Source organism: Balaenoptera physalus, assembly GCF_965194825.1.
Source record: "Balaenoptera physalus genome assembly, chromosome: 3".
NCBI classification, from domain to species: Eukaryota; Metazoa; Chordata; class Mammalia; order Artiodactyla; family Balaenopteridae; genus Balaenoptera; species Balaenoptera physalus.
The window spans coordinates 88,851,368-88,875,756 of record NC_138890.1 but is presented as its reverse complement, the minus strand read 5'-3'; the positions used below and the strand labels follow the sequence as shown (position 1 = coordinate 88,875,756).

The following is a 24,389-nucleotide window of genomic DNA, read 5'->3' as shown; positions in this document are numbered from 1 at the left end:
CTTTTTTTTTTTCCAGAACAGTCTTTGGTGTCCATGAATGCTTGCAGTGGGAGGGTGAGAGATCATTTGCAAAGATTTGATGTTTATTTTTATTTATTTATTTATTTTTATTTTGGCTGTGTTGGGTCTTCGTTTCTATGCTAGGGCTTTCTCTAGCTGCGGCAAGCGGGGGGCCACTCTTCATCACGATGCACAGGCCTCTCACTATCGCGGCCTCTTGTTGCGGAGCACAGGCTTCAGACGTGCAGGCTCAGTAGTTGTGGCTCACGGGCCTAGTTGCTCTGCGGCATGTGGGATCTTCCCAGACCAGGGCTCGAACCCGTGTCCCCTGCATTGGCAGGCAGATTCTCAACCACTGCGCCACCAGGGAAGCCCTGATGTTTATTTTTCTACTCATTGAAAATTTAAAATTTGGACATTCTCTGCCTATTATACTGAGGGTGCAGGTTTTGTTTTTCTTTTTGTTCTTTATTATATTTTTAGATGATATTTGGGAGATTCAGAATTATGCTGCTGCCCAGCTACTCAGAATCCCCCCAAGCACAGCTTTGCTGTTAGAGAATATAGCTTTGGGACTTCCCTGGCCGTCTAGTGGTTAAGACTCCGGGCTTCCACTGCAAGGGGCACAGGTTTGATCCCTGGTCGGGGAACTAAGATCCCTCAAGCCACGTGGCCAAATAAATAAATAATAATTAAGAAAAAAAAGGAAGAATATAGCTTTGACCATGGTATATCATTCAATATATAGGTTATTAAAAGACTGTGGGTCAACTGAATCTAGCAGTCACTATAAGCAAGGGAATGGTATTTCCTTGCTTGATATTTCCAAACTAGAAAGCTTGCTTTTTAAAGGTATTTTATATTGAACTTTAAAATATCACTGTTTTAGTTCCTTGAACAGTTTAAAACTCATAATGCATTTCAATAAATATTTCTTGATTGATACATCAAATTTTCTTATACTAGGAAATTTATTAAAGCTAGTACACTATGGATGCACATCTTGTATTTTTTAATGCTTCATAGGAGCATATAATCAAAAAGGTTTTTTCAGGTCTCCAAATTCTGTCTTCTTTAGCCTTTGTTGTTAACTGTGCATTGTGACAACTTTCTGCCATTTGATTTCCATCACAAGCCAATGGATTGAGAAGAGCACACGATTTAACTCCCAGGATTAAAAATTAGAAGCTAAAATTCCGATTAAATGATCTGCTTGGGTTGCACAGCTAAACAAAGGAGAAGCTGAGATGAAAATTGACTCAGAACATCACTGAGTAAAATAGGTAGCTCATTCATTGTTCCCACATATCATACTTGAACTTTAACTTCCAAGTGAAAAAACATATGCGGACATTTAGGCCAAATAACTTGTAAGTTAAGATGAATTCTCATTCATTTTCTTTTTACTCAGAGTAGTAAGTAAACGTTACGTAGTTGAGGTGGAACGTTTTGAAAGAAAGGAAAAATGTAAGGTGGGAGAATGTTTATTTATCCAAATCAAAGCAGAGACTACTTGCGGTTTACTTTTGGAAAATAATCACTTCTCATTTATTATCCAGAGGCTTTTCACCATAATATTTAACAAATGGTAAATGCTTCAGAAGTTTATAATAAAAAATACTTGACTTTCTAGACTAGCTTAATGGCTAGTCTAGCCTGTCTCTTATAAATGTCAAACATACATAATTGAGTTTTGCTGGCTTCATAATATTGTTTGTGGCATGACATGTTGAATACACACTCTGTTATTACAAACATTAAACGGGTTTGTCAACAAGTGGTGGAAAAGAATTGTAATTCAATCTCTTTGTGAATTTCATTATGTGGAGGAGGAAAAATTGAATGTTTTTCTTCCTGTTAATTGACACATAGAATAACTCCATTCCCTGCTTCAGTGCTTCTCATCATTTGAAAAAAAAAAAAAAGCATACAGCAACAGAGGTATGATTCTGTGTCTGTCATTAGAATTTATTCACTCTGTGTACTTCGCATTGATTTTAAGCTCAAATGTAGTTATTTAAAAGTTAAGAAAGTATAATATTGATCTGAGATATTCTGAACCAAAAAGCTGTGTGGCAGGAATGGTGGTGGGTAGTATTTTGCAATATATTTTACGTGAATGGAATTAAAAAAAATTTTAGTTGTAACTTTGGTTTTCACACAGTATTACTATTTCTTGAATTTACTTACATAGTCTCTTTGGGACCCTAAATGTTTATTTTAAAACAAATCAAGAAAAAAAGTACAATAGGATCCCGTTTCAAATCATGGCAAGTGAGCATGTTTTTGAAACTTTTTGTTCATGTCTACAAGGGAGGAAGTATGGGGTGCATGCCCAAGTACATCTTATAACCAAGTGCACGAGTGTCTATGAGCGTAGAAGACAACAAACGAACCAACAAAAGAGCCCTACTACGGCATACCCCAATTTCAGTTTTAGACCCAAAGCTGTTTTTAAAGAATCTTTTAGCATTATGTATTATTATTTTAATGTAATGGATTCTGCCTCAGATGTTTTCAAAAGCATATTTTTTCTAAATTTGCTAATGACCACTGGTAAGCTGTTGATAATTAGATTTTGGCTATGTTAGCCTTCTTCAGATTGTTGGTCATACACTGTATCTGATAAAGAGAAAAAAATTATTTGGGAAGTTCTTAACTTTTCTAATGTAATTTTGGATTATAAAATCTTAGTGAGCTGAGTGTTGTGTATTTCATTCGTCATTTCTATACCAGCTAGAAGGACAGATGGGTGGTGTGCAGCTTAAAAATCTGTGCAATAGGAGGACAGATGGGCGGTTTAAATGGTTTAAATGTCTCCATGAAAATGTTTGTGTGGAGAGCTTGACTCTTGAAGTTACACTAAAAAATCTAAGTAATTAATTGGGAATAATAGAGTTCATATAAAAAGCAATATTTTTTTTTTAAATTTTTATTTATTATTTATTTTTGGCTGTGTTGGGTCTTCGTTTCTGTGCGAGGGCCTTCTCTAGTTGTGGCAAGCGGGGGCCACTCTTCATCGCGGTGCGCGGGCCTCTCACTATCGCGGCCTCTCTTGTTGCGGAGCACAGGCTCCAGACGCGCAGGCTCAGTAGTTGTGGCTCACGGGCCTAGTTGCTCCGTGGCATGTGGGATCTTCCCAGACCAGGGCTCGAACCCGTGTCCCCTGCATTGGCAGGCAGATTCTTAACCACTGTGCCACCAGGGAAGCCCCAAAAGCAATATTTTTAAAGAGGTGACATAAAATATGGACTTCATTGAATTTACTAGTTATAATTTTTAAACTTATAATAAAAATCAACAAATTAGAATACAGTACTCAAATATTGTTGCCTTATTTTCTTATTATGAACACGTGGACCCCAGAAGACTTCTTTATTACTTAGAATTAATTTATCTGCATAATTGTACATGAACTTTTGAAACGTCTGTTGTCAGAATTTGTTGAATTCCAAGCAACAGCAACTTAAACTAGTTTAAAAATGATGAATCAAAAACAAAAAAAAGCAAAACAAAACCAACTCAAGGAAAAGGGCCTTAGAAAGGGCTGTTCTGGCAACTTCTGCAGCAAATGTTCATGGCCTTTCACTCCAGCAGGTGTTCAGGCATTAATGTGACATAGCTCCCAGCCGAAAGATTGGTACCTATTTCATTGGGAATACAATTTGGATCTTGGGTGGTATCTTCACATGGGAGTATCCCCCTGACTCATGTGGGTAAGCAGAAAAGGGGGTTGTCATTTTAGAGGAAGGCTGCAGGGCTGGCCATAGATGTATCAATTGTACTGGCTCTTTTAGAAATGTGTTTCTGCAAGAAGGATGCTAAGTAGCAATGTTTATGGGTAAATAAATATAGTATTCTATGAAAAAATTATTAAAGTAACTGAACATGTAGGCAGGTGTGTTCCTGCGAATGTTAAAAAATCATTTGTGATTAGTATTATTGAAGTGGTTTATTAATTCCTAAGTTAATGCCATACAGAGTAAGTTACAACTACTCTAGGGATTTATATTAGATGAGGCAAAATATTTATTGGTTTCCGAATGAACATTTAAAAAAATTCATAATTCAAATGATAGAATTTTTAAAAAATCACAGAGCATCCTTCATAATAAGGGGAAGAATTTTTTAATGAATTTCTTATTTCAGTTATGTATTTAAAAATTTATATGATTATTTACTGGTTCATGGTGTAAAATATATTATCCTGTGGGTTGCAGTCAAAAAGTGAGAAAACCCACTCATTTGATGGCTAATGTTATCTTTTTCTGACTCCTTCAGATCAGAACTGAGTTAATATATTTGCTCCCATCCTCCCACTGTAGTGAATCTCTTTCACTCTGTATTAGAATCTCTTTGTAGTCAGCTGTGAAAGGGTTAGGAAATATACCCTAGTGATTAAGTTATTTTCTCATCAACAAGTTCTTTATGTTATAAAGTGAAATAGGTTATCCAGGGCAACATTTTATGAATAGCTTGGACAATTATGAATATCCCTCTGAATAGGAACCAGCTAATGTTCTTTGGGTAGAGAATTATGCTCTGTGAAATATTATATGCAGCTCCCCGGGAGAAGTCAGTGGTGGTTCTAGTATCCAGAAACACTAGAATATGTTAGTAATAGAGACATACCAGTCTGCTGGAAAGTTCTGTTTCCTTTTTCACCAGCTGGATGTAGTTCCTTGCCTCAGAATTAGGAAAGTGATGAGAAAGGCAAGAAAATTGTTCTAATTCTATTGCTATACCTGAGCATGGTCTGAGGTTTCCTCTGTCTGCAAAACCCCTGGCCTTTTCTCTGCTTTTGGCACTCGGCTGAGGACATTCTCCAATATGGAATACTTTTCTGACTCCTGTCTATAGGGAATACCCAGATGGATGCTGAGCCTGAACAGATTGGAAGCAGAGGACAGCCTCTGATGTCTAAAATTCTCAACATAAGATTTATTTTGGGGAAAGATTCATTTGGAGGAGTCTCCTTGGATAGAGGGCAAAAATTAATATGTACTTTGAAAAGTTTATTCCCTAAATCTAAATAATTGACAAGAAATATTTGTTCAGTTTGCATCAAACATTGAAGATCTGCTTAAAAATTTCATTTATTTGTATAGTCATTCATTTATATTACCAGTCTGTAAATATTTTCTGAATGATTTTAGTAAAGGAACCACAAAAGGTGTTTTTTTTTTTTTTAATTAATTTAATTTATTTTTGCTGGGTTGGGTCTTTGTTGCTGCGTGTGGGCTTTCTCTAGTTGCAGCGAGCGGGGGCTACTCTTTGTTGCGGTGCGTGGGCTTCTCATTGCGGTGGCTTCTCTGTTGCGGTGAGCGGGGGCTTCGGGAGTTGCCGTGCGTGGGTTTAGTTGCTCCGCGGCATGTGGGATCTTCCTGGACCAGGGCTTGAACCCGTGTCCCCTGCATTGGCAGGTGGATTCTTAACCACTGCACCACCAGGGAAGTCCACAAAAAGTTTTAGTTCATGAAATTATCATCTCTTAGACTTCTTCTGCATCAAGTTTAAATTTCTGTGCGTGATTTCTAAGTCATTCACAACCTAAAACTGTCCTACCTGTACAGACACATTTCCTTCATTTCCTCAAAACTTGCTGTCTTTGAGTTTACTGCTTTGCTTGCCGATGGAACATTGCTTTTTCTCTTCATGTTTTCACTCAATATTTCAAATCACTAGACCATGGGCTGTATGTCAAAGACTCTGTTTTGCCAAATACTCAATTCTCAATGTCTAGCACAGTTCCTGGGGGTGAACAGTTAATAATATTTACTGAATGAAAGGAAGGAAGAAATGGAGAAAGAGAAGGTGAGAGGGAGGAACTGTTGTCTATCCTGTCTTTCTTATACCTTTCCAGACTTGCCTCATCTTTTTAGGTCTGTTTTCTCCACAGTCTCCTCTGACTTCCCTGGTCTTTATTCAAATCTCAAACCTAGACCTCAAAATTTAACATTATTTACAAACTTTCTTGTTTTCTTCGTTATACAGTTTCACGTGCACTGTTGTTCCAGTTTGGTGTGAGCTCCTTGAAGATGAGAAGGATCATATATCTGTACAATTTTTCAAAAAATTGTCCATTAACCTTTATTCACCAAACATTTACTGCAGTGCATGCTTCCTTCAGAGCATCCTTTGTACAAAGTACTGGCAAATAAACATAGTATATGTTCAGTAACCTTTTGATTATTCATAAAATGTATGAGATAACATGAAATAGTGGTAACTCAGTTTGCACATAGTGAAGATAGAACTTTTAAAATTATCTCTTTGCTAACTTTATTCAATGTTTTTTTCAGGGAAAGAAACTGAAAAGGCTAAGGAACGTTACGACAAAGCCACAATGAAACTTCATATGTTGCATAATCAATATGTATTGGCATTGAAAGGGGCGCAGCTTCATCAGAATCAGTATTATGACACTACACTTCCTCTGCTTCTGGATTCCTTACAAAAGATGCAAGAAGAAATGATAAAAGCACTGTAAGATACATTTCCTATTTGATATAAAATCCCTTCATAAAATGATTTTAACATTTTTTTTTCTGCTAGTTCACCTTTCGTATAAAAATTGTCTTTGTTTTGTAAGCTGCATCATTGAACTAGCTCAATGGGTATTTCACACCTCTTCTACCTTGTTTTTCACTTCTGTTATCCTTTCAGTTTACACTCACTCATCTCCGCATCCTTCTAGCTAGCCCCAAGAATGTCTCTTATTTTTGTATGTTTTTGTTTTGCTCCAGTTAGCTAGAAATTTAGCTGAAAAAAAAAAATCTTTAGTTTGACAAGTGTTAGTTTTTGTTTGTTTGTTTGTTTTTTGCCGTGCCACACAGCTTGTGGAATCTTAGTTACCCAATCAGGGATTGAACCTGGGCCCTCGGCAGTGAAAGCACAGATTCCTAACTACTGGACTGCCAGGGAATTCCCTTGACAAGTGTTAAGAAGTGGATATCTACCTCCAGAGGACTGGGTTTAAATCCTGAGCAACTGATAAGCCCAAAGGAAATAATTTTTTGGTTTATTTGCCAGCTTTTTGTTGTATGAGATTAAAATGAACAAATGCTTATTGAAGTTCTGCTGTATGCAAAGCACCCTGGTGCTTGCAGATGTAGAGATGAGTAGGTCACAATTTTTCCCTTCAAGGAGCAAACAACGTTGGTCAGTAATTCAAATGCATACACGTTTACCATAGAGATCAATTCAATATGCCACCCTATGGTAGACTTCATCTCCTTTATTTGCTGGTTTAGGTGATCCCCCATTTCCCAAAAAAAGATAAAGTGTTTTTAGTCAACTTGAATATGTCAACTTTTAAGGGTATTGAAGAAATAGTGAAATGTCTACTTAAAATATTTAATTCATAAATTTAGTAACGTCTACTTTAAATTACATATTGTTGATCTATAAACGTTTCCTTTCCTACTTTCATTTTATGAATCAATATTTTCTCAAACTCTCCATATGAATCTTCAGTAATAGTGTCTTCATCATCACAAGAGCATCCTTTTTTGAGACATATAATAGTTTCACACAGTGTATTATCTTTACTTTGTAATAAATTTTTTTAGACCTAGCATTTAAAAAAATCCAAGCATGATAGTATCACTGAAATTGAATCCTATGTCACAAGCACTCATTCATATAACATTAGGAGACTTCTTCCTTTTTTTTCCCCATTTGTCTTAAAGATGTGTTAATGATCTCCACATCATAACCACTTACTGTTTTGCTTTTTAAGAATTATCTAGATAGTCTTATTTACATTAATATCATTCAGTACTTTCAATTGTGAGGTCATAACCCCAGGGATATTTACTAAATCTGTATTAAGTTTCTCTGCCTCCCTCTTTTCTTTAAACTGTGTCTATCAGGTGATTTCTGTAATCATTCCAAGCTAGCATTGCCTGAAGCAGTTTGAATTTAATTTTTTTTTAACCCAAACAGTATTTTGCTATTCAGAATGAAGTAATTGAGAGAATGCTTCATAGTAAGAGAGGTTTTGTAGGATTACTTTTTATGAGTGATGACTTTGGAAAAGAAAAACAAACAAGGCCTTGTATTTATTTGGGTATATGCAGGATAAGCTTGTTTGTCCACACTTTTTAAGGCTACTAATGAGCAATGGTATATTTTTACAGCATAGCATTCTTTTTTTTTTTTTTTTAAATGTGTGTTTTTATTTATTTATGGCTGTGTTGGGTCTTCGTTTCTGTGCGAGGACTTTCTCTAGTTGTGGCAAGCGGGGGCCACTCTTCATCGCGGTGCGCGGGCCTCTCACTATCGCGGCCTCTCTTGTTGTGGAGCACAAGCTCCAGAAGCGCAGGCTCAGTAATTTTGGCTCACGGGCCCAGTTGCTCCGCGGCATGTGGGATCTTCCCAGACCAGGGCTCGAACCCGTGTCCCCTGCATTGGCAGGCAGATTCTCAACCACTGCGCCACCAGGGAAGCCGGGCATAGCATTCTTAAGTTGGGGATTGGGTCTTTGTAACAGAATAGTTTTTCCTTTTGCATTTATTAGATAAGTCCAATAACTTTTATGATTATTTTTGCTACTAACTGGAGGTTAGGAGAAGAGATTGAGATGTCATTGAAGGTATAAACCAATTAAACTCTCTAAGTATAATATGAAAAAGAGCAGAGGCCCAGGAGCAAGAGAAGAACCAGGAGCTAGGCCATGTGAGGAAGCGGCAGGCACTGAACGAAACATTAGATAGACAGGAGTTGATCCACAGTTCCATGTTACGGAATCAGCATTTCAGTGGTGATGTTTAGAAATGGAAAGTGATTAGCACTGGCTTACACTTTGGATATGTTAGATAGATATTGGACGATGTAATGCCTTACTGTAGATCATTTACAATTATTATATTATATCAAATGTAAGTTGTTAATCTGTACACGTGTATGATCTCTTCACTTCACTATCCAGGTATATGAAATAAGGTGGTGTGTTAAATCACCATCTGTAAAAATTGGCATTATATTTCATATTGTTTTAAATCCTTTTTGGGCCTATGTTTCCCTGATAAAACTTTAAAATGTTGTATAATTTTCTTTTCTTTTCAGGAAAGGTATATTTGATGAATACAGCCAGATAACCAGTCTTGTTACAGAGGAAATAGTGAATGTCCATAAAGAGATTCAAATGTCAGTTGAACAGATAGACCCTAGCACAGAATACAATAATTTTATAGATGTTCACAGGTATGTATGATATTTTCATTCTTCTTTCAGTATTTATGACAGTGTTACTTTTTTTTTTAACCATATAATATTTAACTGAATTAAAATAAGAAATATTGAAGAGCTTGTTAGGAAATAGGCTATTTCATATTAATTTGTTTTTAATTTCAAAATCTTTTCTCAATGATGATAACTATTTAATTTATATAATGAACTTGAAAAGTTTTTCAGTTATTACTAGATCACTGCTTAAACCCATATTTAATCCATGAAATTGTATTTTCTTTTTAACAATTAAATAATAATAAACTTACGGTTTTCTGTTTGTGTTAAACTTTATAGTAATAATAATCAATGATTTTTTCATGCATGCATCATCTTATTTTATACTCATTACCATTGAGGAAGGAATAAAGCAGGTTAATATCTGTATTCTACAAATGAGGAAGCTAAGCTGAAATTACTTGACTAGATCTTTGAGGCCTAAGGTTTAGTTTGATTTATTCTATTTGTTTTTACTCTACTTTGTTAACATAATTTTAAATAAGAACAAATATTCTGCCTTTGGTATGTACTAAGACATATTATGATAGTACATTCATATTGATCAAAATTATTTGGCATACTTTACTAGAACGACAGCTGCTAAAGAGCAAGAAATTGAGTTTGATACTTCCTTACTAGAAGATAATGAAAATCTACAGGCAAATGAGATTATGTGGAATAATTTAACAGCAGAAAGTTTGCAAGTAATGTAAGTATTTAGAAAATCTGAAGCTTAAATATTAGTGTTACTACTTATAGTTAAATTTTATCAGATTTAAAATTCTAATTTTTATTTTCTTGGAAGTAATGAAAAGTAAATTAAACATGAACTGATCTTTGGTCAGAGTGAAATGTTTTGAGAAATATGTTAACTTTACCCATTATCATCACTAATTTCGGTAATTCTGAAAATCAAAATTGTGTGTGATGTTACATTCATTTGCCCAGTTATTGCTGATATCTTATATTGGAATAATGCTTTATTTTTCCCAAAATTTATAGAATTTTTTTTTATCCCTTTCATTCTGTAAATAGCAGAACCATTTTGGAAATGAGGACAATGAGTGTTAGAGATAAGAAGAGACTTATAGATGTCAGAAGCATTTAGTATAAAAATTTGACTTTTGAGTTCTTTTCTCTTTAAGCAGAAGTACCTTCTGTTATAGGCTATTTTATCAATTCCTTTTTCACTTTTTGTTATTATTGCATAAAATTTTAAAAGAGTTTTGAGAAATCTTAATGTGTTTTTTGTCCTTTTCAAACATTTAAGGCTATTAACAGTACATTTTAAAATTTAGAAAACATAATTAAGGCATTCTACTTTTAAAGTATATTTAAAGATATTTAACCTATCTGCTGATTTTGTTCAGGAGCAACACAAAGAAAGTTATATTTATTAATAAGTGTTGTATGTACCTATACCTGTGTGAGAACTACAGCTAGAAATGATTACATACTTATTTTCTTTTCAGTATTGGACATGTTATATCATCTGACTTATTGAAATTTTACCTCAAAAAACACAGCCAAAAGTTCCTATCTATGTAATTAAACAATCTTCCTTCTGTTGTTCAGTGACATTGTAGTGTTACAGATAATTAAGTGGTAGGATCCTGGGACTAGCTCTTGGTAAGACGTTTAATGTCTTTAAAGTTGGCCAGATGGGATGAAGAAACTAACAAATGCTTGTTGAATTACCTCGTCCAAGATGAAGGCTTAATAGTTACGGGGGACTGACTGTTGATGAGAGGAATGGAGGCATGGGAGTACCCTGCATTAGAGGGTCTTTTTGAGAAGCCATAATGCGATTCTTCAAGCTATTTCTCAAGTTTTAAGACCCTTCTCAGGAATCTCTTTTTGACTTTAGATATACTCTTACAATGTCAGCTATCTCTAAACCAGTGGTTCTCACCCTGGGCAATTTTTGTTCCCAGGGGACATTTGACAACGTCTGAGACATTTTTATTTATCAGTTGGGAAGGTAGAGGCCATGGATGCTGCTAAGCAGCCTACAGTTCACAGGACAGCCTCCAACAACAAAGAATTATCTGCCAAAAATGTCAGTAGTGCCAAGGTTGAGAAACTCTGCTCTTAACAATAGAGTTGAATGCATGTCATAAAATAGATGGTAGAGTTTCTCAATTCTTGTGCAGTGACAAATTCCATTCCTTAATTCCTGTGCTGCTTGGTGAAGGAACATGACATAAATTACTCTTGTTTTTTTAAGTCATCATATTACCCCCAAATAATTCATTCATTTATTCATCAAAATATATTTACTGTGTGTTTAAGGTTGTAAGGTTTAATACTTTCAAGGAGTTTATGCTACAATTGATCAATTTAATTTAATATACCAAGAAAGAATGAGCATATAGATATTGGAGTGTTATGAGTTAAAATTAAAAATAGCTACCTGTTATAAGCTTATGTAAAATAAGAGATTTTGTGACTAAAGAAGAATTTTTTTATTGCTTTTTAGGGTATAATTAGAGCAAAACTAGTTATATTCATAAATCATTTCTTAATTGTGGTGATGAAGCAATGAACAAAAATGCAATAAATTAAAGGTAATAAATCTTTGATAATGTGATAGATTTAATTGCTTACCTCTTACTGAGGCAAAACTTTAGCTATATTTTGTTGAACAGTGTCTAAATTCAGGATATGAGTTTAAGATTAGACTTTCCTCAAGAATTTTACTCCAAGAATGAGTTATTCAATGTGTCTATTGGCACTGTTAAAATATTCTAAATTAATTCCATTAAAACATGTATATGTATGTATATGTGTATATATATATTTTAATGTAAGAGGAAAATCTTCCTTTTTACCATAATGTTAGTGTATTAAATGTAAACTTATATCTTTTCTTTCCTGAGGCATTGATTTGCTAATTTTGTTTTTTATGTTGGACTATTAGGTGCAATAGAAATGAATGAAACAAATGAACACATAGTTTCCAGAAAAATAAACACAAATGACCAGTAATCCTGTGACAATTAAAGAAGTATACATTTTTTAAAAAAGAAGCTATTTCAACTACTAGATTGGCAAGGATTACGTAATTTGATAGTACCCAGTGTTGTGTAGGATATGGGAAAATAAGCCTTCTTATAAAGTCTTGGCAGAAATGTAAATTAGTATAACCTTTTGGGAGAATAATTTGGCAATATACATCAAAATTCAACTTGCAAACCTTTTAACTTAGAAATTCCACTCCTAGGACTTTAGCATACAAGTACGCAAAGATATATGTACAAGCTTAACATATTGAGTTGGTTGGGTCTGAATCCTGACAGTATGGCTTATTACCTTTGTGAAAATGGACAGATTATTTAATCCTTTTATGCCTCATTTTCCTCAAAATGTAAAATGGTAATAATAATGGCACCCAATTCATAGTGTTGTTATGAAGATTACATGTATGAGTAAATGTGGAAAACTTAGAAGAGTCCCTGGCACATAGTAAGTTCTGTGTATTAGTTTTTTTTTTTTAATTGAAGTATAGTTGATTTACAATATTATGTAAGTTACAGGTGTACAATATAGTGATTCACAATTTTTAAAGTTTATACTCCACTTAGTTATTACCAAATATTGGCTATATTTCCTATGTTGTATAATATATTCTTGTAGCTTATTTTATATATAATAGTTTGTATGTTTTAATCCCCTACCCCTACACTGTCCCTCCCTACTTCTGGCTCCCCACTTGTAGCCACTAGTTAGTTCTCTATATCTGTAAGTCTATTTCTTTTTTGTTATATTCACTAGTTTGTTATATTTTTGGATTCCACATATGAGTGATATCATACAGTATTTGTCTTTCTCTGTCTGACTTATTTCACTTAGCAAATACCCACCAAGTCCATCCATGTTGCTGCAAATGGCAACATTTCATTCTTTTTTATGGCTGAGTAGTATTCCATTGTATATATATACAGCATCTTTTTTTATCTATTCATCTTTGATGGACACTTCAGTTGCTTCCATGTCTTTGACAATTGTCAGTAACGTGGCTATGAACATTGCTGTACATGTATCTTTTCAAATTAGCATTTTCATTTTTTCAGATACATACCCAGGAGTGGAATTGCTCGGTCATATGGTAGCTCTATTTTTAGTTTTTTGAGAAACCTCCGTACTGTTTTCCACAGTGGTTGTACCAATTGACATTCCTACCAGCAGTGTATGAGGGTTCCCTTTTTCCACATCCTTGCCAACATTTGTTATTTGTGTCCTTTTTTTGATAGCCATTCTGACAGGTGTGAGGTGATATCTTATTGTGGTTTTGATTTGCATTTCCCTGATGATTAGCGATGTTGAGCATCTTTTCATGTTTCTGTTGGCTATCTGCATGTCGTCTTTGGGAAAATGTCTATTCAGGTCTTCTGCCCATATTTTAATCAGGTTGTTTGTTTTTTTTTTGATGTTGAGTTGTATGAGCTGTTTATAAATGTTGGATATTAACCCCCTATTGGTCATATCATTTGCAAATATTTTCTCCCATTCAGTAGGTTGTCTTTTTGCTTTGTTGATGGTTTCCTTTGTGATGCAAAAATCTTTAAGTTTAATTAGGTCCCATTTGTTTATTTTTGCTTTTATTTCCTTTGCTTTAGGAGACAGATCCAAAAAAGTATTTCTATGATTTATGTGAAAGAGTGTTCTGCCTGTGTTTTCCTCTAGGAGTCTTATGGTTTCCTATCTTAACATTTAGGTCTTCAATTCATTTTGAGTTTATTTTTGTACATGGTATTAGAGAATTTTCCAATTTCATTCTTTTATATGTAGCTGTTCTGTTTTCCCAGCACCACTTATTGAAGAGACTGTCTTTTCTGCATTGTATATTCTTGCCTCCTTTGTCATAGGTTAATTGACCGTAAGTATGTGGGGTTTTTTCTGGGCTCTCTGTTCTGTTCCATTGATGTATGTGTTTGTTTGTGCCAATACCATACTGTTTTGACTACTGTGGCTTTATAGTATAATCTGAAATCAGGGAGCATGATTCCTCCAGCTCTGTTCTATTTGTTTTGGCTATTTGGGGTCATTTGTATTTCTATGTATTGGTTTTTGTTCTTGTTTTATAAATTACTGCTTGGGGTGGTTTTGTACATTAAGGACTCTGAGCACAGTGCTTAGGTTTTTCAGGGGCCTCTGGCTATGTTTGAGATCTGAAAAATTTTTGTTAATTCCAAAATATGAAAAGAAAACTGTTACAAGGTATAATATTATGTCACGTTCATTAATTATTAAATTTGGTATATACAAAAACATTTCAAACAATTTGTAGGTTAAACTTTCTCACTTATTAATATCTGTGTATGAATGAGGGTTTCTGAGAAATCACATATATATGTGTGTGTATACACACACACACACACACACACACACACACACACATATATAGTTTGGATAGAGGCCAAGGATTATACAGGTCTCAAAACAGTGGCAAAACACTGGAAACACACTAAATATTCATCAGTAAGGGATTGGTAAATGAATTATGTTAGGTCTATACTAACCCCACAATTTTCCCATATTATTCAGGTTTTAAATAGAATAAGATAGGTTTTTATATATGCTTGTATGGAAAGATCACCAGAGTATATGATAAAAAGCAAAAACAAGTTATAGAATAACATTTATGGAATGAGTCTATTAATAAAAAAGTACATATATGTTTGTATATACATAGAACATATTTAGGAATGGAGGTGAATCAATGGGGTATGTAGGGAAGCATGTTTGGGCCAATATTTATAATAATGTTAAATAAATGTGGTTTTATTTCTCATCTGTTTGCAGTTTTATTTGAAAACTTATGTTAGCATGGCTCTCTCCAGAATATTAGCTATTTATTTTCCTTCCCATTATGTTAGTTCCTTATCCTTTCACTAAACATTTGTTCCTTAGTCACATTGCTTTATGTAGTTTTAGAATAGAACACTCTTAAAGCTCTTTTTGAAAATGCTAATATTTTATGGCCTGTGCTTCTTTTTGTTGTATATTTTTTCTTAGCCCATCTAAAAGCTCTAATGCATTAATAAAGAATGGTATTAAGGAAAACTTCAGAAACATTTTTCTTTTTGTTTTGCATTCCTTTATGTTTGTTTAAGTGATCAGTGACCCTATCCTTTGTGAAAGGTTACATTTGTTTGGAAATGAGAATCATTAATTTTTGACTTCTGGAGAATTTTTCCATAAATAGAAGTCATACTGGCAATCTGTCGGACTGCTGATTAGTAGTGACTATGAAACAAAGAAAAAATTGGATTACATTTCTCTTGGACTCTTCAGAATTCTTGGCTGGATGTCAGATGTTGTGGGTGATTTATTAACATCTTTGTTGAATGAGTGAGTGAATGAAGATGGTTTTATGGAGATATTTCGGGGAGTTTCTGAATAGCGAATCTTGTCTCTGGCTTCATATTAGGATCACTTAGGGAGCTTTAAAAAATGCTGATGCCTGGGACCTGACCCAAACCAATTAAATCAGATTTTCTGAGAGTTAGATCTAGGCATTGGAATTTTTTGTAAACTTTCCAGGTGATTTTAATGTGCAGACAGGATTAAAAAATCTGCTGTATCCCGTTAAAACTTTTTGTAGAAATGTGTGTTTTACTTTCTGGGGGGAGGGTGTGTGCAAATTTTCAGAGGGCTTCTTAACCCAAAATGGCTAAGGACTACTGCTCTAGTTGAATAGCTTTCATATTTGAACAATGTCTTTTTTGTTAAACTTTTCTAACTTACATTCTTCAAGTTGTATAACATTATTGGGGAAAAATTAGCATTTTTACGGTAGTCTAACTGGAATTTCTTTTTAACTCTGTTTTTTCTTCTGATCTACCATACTTCTGGACTAGTCTTGACTTGTAAGGTATTTGAAGTTTAAAGAGATGCCCTTTCCCTGAGGTTATCTCTTTCACTTTGCTAGTCATAAAAAGATACCTGTGAATTTTTTTTTTCTTTTTTTTTTAGATTCCTAAATATAGCATAAAAATTATTTTCATTAGCAAACACTCATAAATTTAATAGTTTGTATTCTTGGTTGCTCTTTATTGTATCATGTAGAGCTTTCACAAGTAAATGCATGAGATTCTGAGATCATTACACAATTAGTATTTATATCTAAAACAAGATTATACAGTGTTGCTGCCTGCCCCCTTTTCAGATTTGATGGAAATCTAATGATATAATAGTAAATGACAAAGTTACTGCATTTACCCATCTAAATATGTGCCACAAAGCATTTTTATCATACTCTCATTATTTATCTATCAGCTATAATTATAAAGGTAATACACCGCCCCCCCCCCACATATGGAGAGAGAGAGAGAGGAATTCAACTCAGCTATTTGTAGGTTGTTTGTTTATCTCCTATTTATTGGAAATGTTTTTGCATGGTAGATCACTATGTGGTAGAGGGCTATTTCTCAGCCTCTGATAATTTTAGCACCTGAGATCATGCATGTGCCACCACACATGCGTTCAGGTTGTATTACCTTCAGGCTTGAATCTGAGGTTGCTTCCTTTGTCTCTATCATCTACAGCCTCTCTCCTTCCCCTCCAGCACCCCTTTGACATCTACCTCATTTTTGGATCACCCTTCTTTGCCAAAGGCTGGAAGAGGTACTATATTTTATTGACTTTAATCATCCATTTATTAAGATTATATATGCAAATATTTCCTGTCATCTAATCACTACTTAATTGACTAACTGGGGACTCAGTAATTTTAGTTCATCCAAATAACTTGAAAAAAAGGTCTATAAAATTTGGAACATTAGAAGAATATATTTAAGTGTCTGTTGTGTGGGTTTTGGCATTTTCGATAGATGAGGCATCAATTTGTGATCTATTGCAAACTAAAAAGCAGGGTAAATGGAATTATGAATCCATAGTTTAAGTGAGGCAAATTAAAGATAGAAAGTTGCTCCAAAATATGAACATTAACATGTGTGCCAAAAGAGGAATTTTGATTAATTTTAGTACAACGGTAGAGAGTAAAGGTCCTGTTTAGTTCTTTTGTTGAATCAATTTTCTAGTTTCACATGAGGTCTCTTTATCATAAGTTGTTATTACCTATCAGTAGGAAATATATTGGAATTCTAGAAGACTGTGTTTAACTCTCTAGTCTTATATTCTAAAGTAAAGCCTAACCTCAGGCCTCATGTTTCCCAGTACATTTAAAAAAATTTAAAGTCAGAACATGTTTAACTTTTACAGTGGAATATAAATAAGATCTCTTAATTGAAGAATGGTAATTCTCTATGTGGAAAAGTGATTATCTTGGATTTTGTGAGATATGAGTCAGCAAACTATAGCCTATAGGTCAAATCCAGCTAGCCACCTGTTTTGTGGTCTATGAGCCAAGACTGCTCATTACACTTTTAAATGGTTAAACAAATCAAAAGAAGAACTATATTTTTTGATATATGAAAATTATATGAAATTTAAACATCAGAGTACATAAATAAAGTTATATTGGAACACAGCCATGCTAATTCATTTACCTGTTGTCTATGGGTGCTTTCCTGCTACAGTGGCAGAGTTGAGCAGTTGTGACCATATATGGCATTCTCATCACTTCACACTGCTGCTTGGCATACTATAAATCACAGTGACATGGTTATAATTCAACAGTGTTTTGAATGCCACACATATCATTGTACTACAGCATTTACTTACTTTTTATTATCAGTGCATGCATGTCATGTCAAAACAAAAAAAGAAGAGAAAATGGATTTTGGATGTCACACTTTAAGACACAGTGGAGTGTGGATTATTTTGTTATTGAATTAGATGGCAAAGCATTGTGTTTATCATGCACTGGCACTATGGCTGTGCTAAAATAATAAATGTTGACATTATCAGACTAAGCACTCGTCTCAATATTACTGACTCACAGGAGAGCACTAGTCAGAAAAATTTAAAAAGTTAAACTGGAATACCTCATCACAGCAGACTTTCTTCAGAAAAATAAATTATGAAAATGTGGATGAAGCCAAAATAAGTTTATGGGTGGCTTATTTGTTTGCCAAGCAAAGAAAGCCATTTATCAGTGGTAAATTAATTAAATAGTGTTTTACTGCAGTAACTGAAGAAGTATGTCGGGAGAAAATAAGTTTATGACCATTACTCTTTCAGCAAGAACATTTGCTTGAAGGGTTGAGAACATTGGGAGCTAAATCATTAGTAAATTGAAAAAAACATGACAAATGATTTCAACTAAAGAATTACTTTTGATGAATAAATAGCCTGTGTGGATCAACTACAAACAAGAATATTTTCATTGAAGTTGAGAAAACACTAATTCAGTACAAACTGAAGTGGAATCTGTTAAGATGTATTTTACAACTGATGTTGTTAAAAATATGTGTGGATCAGAAACAGGTTTAGTTGAACAATTTACAAAGCTTGTGAAAATGTTAGGTGTTTAAATCCTGTGGTTATTCATTGTATTATTCAATAGTAGGCACTTTGTGGAAAATGTTGTAATCTAATCATATGGTTATTGAACCAGTAATGTCAACAGTGAACTTCATTTGCTCTCCTGGACTTGACTATCATCAATTTCACGGATTTTTGTCAGACATTGAAACTGAATATCCTGAATTGCCTTGTCATATAGGACTTTGATGATTTAGAGCTGGTAAAGTTTTATTGTGATTTTTTTTGAGCTCAGAGTCATGATTGAAATTTTTCTGATAATCAGAATTTCCCTCAACCACTGTTATTGAACACTAAATTCTAAAAGCTTTGGAAATTAGCTATGTAATGAATTAAACCTAAAATTACAATATAATTCAGTGCTTACATAGAGAACTTGCACTCCAGTAATGTCATTTAGATGACAACTAATGTTGTTTGAATCCCAGGTAATGTCAGGCAGTTTTATATACTTTTTGTACTATCAAACATTAAAACATGAAGCCAGATCACCATTCCCACCAAATTTGTAGCTGATGTATTTTTTGAGCTCAAACTACATTTCCAGCAGTGAATTTTGGACTTCGGTACAAATATTTTGACATTTCAAAATCCATTTAACTGTGCAGTTGAGGAATTCCCACATAACTTTCAATTAGAAGTGATGAATCTGCAACGTAATGACATGCTAAAAAGCATGCAATATAATTTTATAAATGCCTGCTAAGCAATAAATATTCTCAATTAAAATATGCTCATGGATTGATACTAGTATTTGGCAGTACCCATCTTTTCAAAGTGAAATACATAAAATCTCATTACATATCTTCATTTACAAGTGAATATTCTAGTGGATTTTGTTGATAACCACTAACTTTGAGTCCCAGTGAAAGGAAATAATAGCACCCTCCAAAGATTTCTGTCCTTATTAGTAGACTGGTGTTACAATAAATTGTACCCAATTATTATTATATTTTGAATTTGTCGATAAAATATTTGTGAATATTTGTTTTCTCTTTTGCTATATTAATACTTACATAATATCCTTGATTTTGCCTCATGGGGGCAAAGACTAAAATATTTACTCTCCAGACCTTTATAGAAAATGTTTGCTGACTTCTGTTGTAAGGAATGACACCAAGTTAACCCACTGGCATGTCTGAATCAACCTTATCAATTAATGGAATGACAAATAATGCAGTACTGTCACATGTTAAGCAGGACCTCGGTTTTTGTTATGTCTGTTTTTGGCTGTTTTCATTTATAATCTTAACTCAATTTTGGTCTTTGTTTAAACATATACTGCAGTTATATTGGATTGTGTTAGGCGAATACTTTTTGAGTGAGTGAGTTGGGAAGATTTGGAAATATGTAAAATGTTAGAAGGCAGATGATATTTTAGAAGGACAGTTTGGTTAAGGGAAATAAATCATAGAAGGCAGGTGAATTTTTTGTATTGAGGTGGATTAGGTTGTATATTAGGAGAAATTCACAACTTTTGCTTGGTTGGTTAGGAGCCATCCTCTTCAGTTTAATCTGTTTAATCTTGAGAAAAGCTAATAGATTTGTGACATGGGAGAGAAGGTCATCCATAAATTGCTATGCTGCTGCAATTGTATTTTAAGAAAGAGTTTCCAAGAAATGGTTTATTTCTTCAATTTATGTGGCAGTAATAGAGAAGAAGAGTTGTCAGAAAAGTTACTTCAGGCAACTGTAACCCTTATTCCACTTGGGTTTTTATTAACCCAAATGTCAAAATTAATGTGACAGTATTAGGAATTTGCAATTTATAATTTTTTAGGAAGTTGGGTCTCTTTAAGAGCGCTGTATGATTTAAATAATAATAGCCAGTGGTTTGAAGATATATAAAGTGTTGTTATAAGTATTAGAAGCTTGTTATTATCCACAATAATTACTTTAAGCTTTTGTATCTTTTAAATACAACTAAATCTTTAAAAATTATCTAACCTAATACATGTGGATGATAAAACTGCAAAATCTTACAAAAGGGTATACAGTGAAAATCAAAGTTCTCCCTTTTTTTTGACCCTATTTCAACCTTCTAGTGTGAATTCATGAAAAAGTTTATGTATCTTTCCAGAATGTATATACAAGCATATGAATGTATATAAATTGTATTCTTAAGTGGAGTTATTCTATGCATACTCTTGCATCATCTACTTTTCTTAACATATATGAAATCTTCTTAATAGTGTACAGTGTTTTCCTGCTTTCATGTATGTAACATAATTCATTTAATTTAGTTATTTATTGATGGACATTTATGTTATTTCTACTGTAGTTTTTTTTATTGCCAGCGGCAGATGCAGGTTCTGTCGAGCCTGAAGCTTACAAAATTTGGAGGGGAGGAACATCTAACAGAAAAACTATACAAATTTGCAAATATAAAGTTAAGTATGGGGCCTTGGAATGTATCTCGCAGGTGAGGTTTCTGAAGGTTATGTGTCATTAGCATCATAGTAAATTCACCTTTGGTTATTGCAAGTGTAAGTAGTGGCACAATAAACATCCTTGTATTTACAGCTTTGCGCACTTGTTGAAGCATATATATTGGATAAATTTTATGAGGTGGAATTACTAAGATGGAGAATATTAGTTGTTAAGATCATGGACTTAGAGTTTAAGCTGCCTGGGCTCTAATACCAGGTCTTCCACATACCAGCTCTGTGAACTTGGACAAGATCCTTAACCTCTCTGTACTTCAGTTCCTCATATGATAATGAAAATAATATTAATAGTTTTGTTATAAGACTGATGTGAATTTAAGTGCTATTTCTATAGTGCTTAAAACTGTGCTTGTCAGTCAGTACATGTTAAGTATTATGTCAGTTTTGTGAGTTTTTTTAATGAGATAGTGTCATTTTATGACATTTAAATACTTGCATCATGATTGTTTAAGTATACCATGATATCTAATTTAAAAATTTAAATAAGCCTTTTGAACTGTTACTGTTATATTTGTGTACAGAACATATACAACAATGACATCATGGTAAATAGTTCTTTGAAATTTGCAAACTATTTTTACGTTTATTAAGTCATCTATATATAACCTGTGTATACTGGAATGTTTTTCTCTTAATCCATTCCGCTCCAGGTGGAGAAAAGGGACAATATTTTCCCCATATAATTCCATTCTTCTGAATCTTCTTTGTCTTTTCTACTTTGAATTTGCAACCATGGGTCTGTAGAGATTTAGAAATATTAAGAAATTTTGACTTCAAAGGCTTATCTTTGCTCAATTTTTTTATTTAAGAAGACTTTGCATAAAGCTCAGCTATGCTTTGTTTGCGCTAAGGCTGTAAAAAATTAAAGCCTCAAGAAGGGGTACTATTTTTTTTGACATGATCAAGAGCGAGATAAAGTAGAGGAAACTAATATTCTTTTTCCTTTTTCTCTGATCTTCTCCTTCCCTTTTTCTTGTCTCCTTTCTTTCTTCCTCCAGCCTTCATTGCTCAATGTAACAGGTAGTAAATTCTAGCTAACATAACAGACCTGCCAGAGAACAGAAGTCTTACTAGCTCTTCTAGGCCTTTGTTTTAACTTCTAGGACCTTTCCAGCTCTTTAGAGAATCTAATAAGCTGGTGGTAGTTTTCTTTCTCTTTCTGCGTTAAAATTGTTTTAGCACAAATCAGAAATTCGAAAAGAAATCACGAGTACCACCTCATTCTTCTCACAAATGAGCTATGTGTATGCCACAAGTTGAGCATATACACAACTTCATATTTAATTCCTCATTGAAAGCTTATATGATATTTTTCAGAAGGCTGAATGATTGCTAAAGGAAGTAGAAAGTATTAGCAGATTTGGATTTTAATATACTTGGCTAGAATTGCCACGTGCCAGTGATCTCTGATAGAAGGAGTTAGGCAGTCTAAGGTGGTTTAAGCAGTGGATCAGGACTCTCTGGCTTTCACCTCATTCCTCCCTTCTTACGCCATTTCAAAGTAAAAAGAGGGCAACACTACAATTAACTAGAGTAACTATGATGTTCACCACAATCAAGTGTCTTCCCTTGAATTTTTCCAAGTGATAAATATGAAGAAATCAATAGTAAAACTCCTCATTTTTTGCTTCCTTTTAGATCTGTGGTGATATTATTACTGTCATGTCACATCAAATCAACATGTATGTGTGTGTGTATGTGTGTGTATAGAGACATACTGTTTTGTTTGCATCAAGAATAACGAAGCCATGCAAGCTTATGTTAATTTCTCATGGAACTGAAATTCTTCACATTTCCAAAAAGTTAAAGTTCTTGGAAATGACACTGTTGTAAAGGGAAAAACAACATCTAATTATGAATGGCTCCTCTACTTTTGATGTAGCATTCTTGCAATTTCTTTACTTTACTTGTCCTTAATTAGGAATAATGTATAAATAATATAACCTGTTCTTGAGTTTTATTTAAAATACACTCAATCCTACCTCTGCCTTGGGAGCAATGTTAATTTTTGCATCCAATGTTAACAAAATATTCTTTAAAAAAGTAGAAGACAATTTTTTTTTTTTGGCTGTGCCATGTGGCCTGTGGGATTGTAGTTCCCCGACCAGGGATCGAACCTGGGCCCTCTGCAGTGAAAGCATGAGGTCCTAACCACTGGACCGCCAGGGAATTCCCTAGAAGACAAAATTTAAAGTTACTTTTCAGAAAAATATTTCTTATGAAACTAGTAAAATTGGTTAATAATATACAGTTACATTTATAGGGAATATGCTATGCTTCTAAATCCATGTTAGGAAGTTTAAAACTATTCATCATAGTTACAGAAACCCTTTAAATTAGGTATTAATTTCCGTTTTATTAGGGAAGAAAATGGAAGTTTAGAAAAGCCAAGTAAATATTGAACGTGAAAGTGTCTGCTTCTAGACCTGTTGTCTGTTATACCAGAGTAAGGTGCTTTACAAAATGCAGTAGAGGTGTAGAGTTATAAACACAAATAATTCTCTTAATCTGATGTAGAAAGGTAAAGTGATTAGCTTGATGATAAAATGTTTGCATGAAAGGAGTCAGCACTATACTAATGACATCTATATACAGAGAACTAAAGCTTCCCTCACTGCACCACTGCAGTAGGGGTTCATATATCAGTTTAGCCCATATGGTGGGTGAAAGTCATAAATTGTGCTGTTCCCACATTGAGGTAGCTCTTTGGTTTCACTTTCTAGATATTTCAGAAAGATTGGAATCAGGAGAGCCTTGAAAGTTATTAGGGAATTGCAGAAAAAAGCTTAATGTGTGAACTCATGAGAAGAACAGGACATAGAGAACTGAGTTGAGCACATACTGTGTGCAAGACACTGTGCTAAGTGTAAGGGATGTGCTGTGAAGAGTAAGCCATGGTGCCTGCATCTTACAGTTTGGTGGGACTATGTATTTATTTCAGGATGGAGCAGAGAATATGGTACAGTGAGAAGAACTGAGAAGAAACTAGGGAAAGAAACAGTAATAGTCAAAGAGAGGAAAGAAGAAGAGAGGGTTGGAAGAAAAAAGGTCGCTGTCTCTTCTACTAGAATGTAAGTTTCCTGAAGCCAAACTTGTTTACTGTTGTATCCCTAGTGTCTAGGAGCATGCCTGACACAAAGGTATGCGCTTAGTAAACACCTGTTTAGATGAATGAAGGAAGAATTGAGAAGAGAGGTGAATGGAAAATTGAGCAGGAAGAAAAGAAGAGAATAGAGAAAGGTATAGGAGAGAGAAGTAAAA

General features: G+C 34.0%; 1 protein-coding gene across 12 annotated transcripts in view; it reads left to right on the top strand.

Annotated features, from left to right (window-relative positions):
- The window catches only part of FER (FER tyrosine kinase), a 441,496-nt gene that overhangs the window by 117,627 nt on the left and 299,480 nt on the right, over positions 1–24,389 (top strand). For all 12 annotated transcript variants that reach the window (XR_014261909.1, XR_014261910.1, XM_082455757.1 and 9 more), the window contains 3 exons: positions 6,303–6,486; positions 9,070–9,207; positions 9,821–9,940. Coding sequence is in view for 10 of the 12 variants with exons in the window: in XM_082455757.1 (XP_082311883.1) it covers positions 6,303–6,486; positions 9,070–9,207; positions 9,821–9,940 (442 nt within the window). In the remaining 2 variants the exon portion in view is untranslated. The remainder of the gene's footprint in view (positions 1–6,302; positions 6,487–9,069; positions 9,208–9,820; positions 9,941–24,389) is intronic.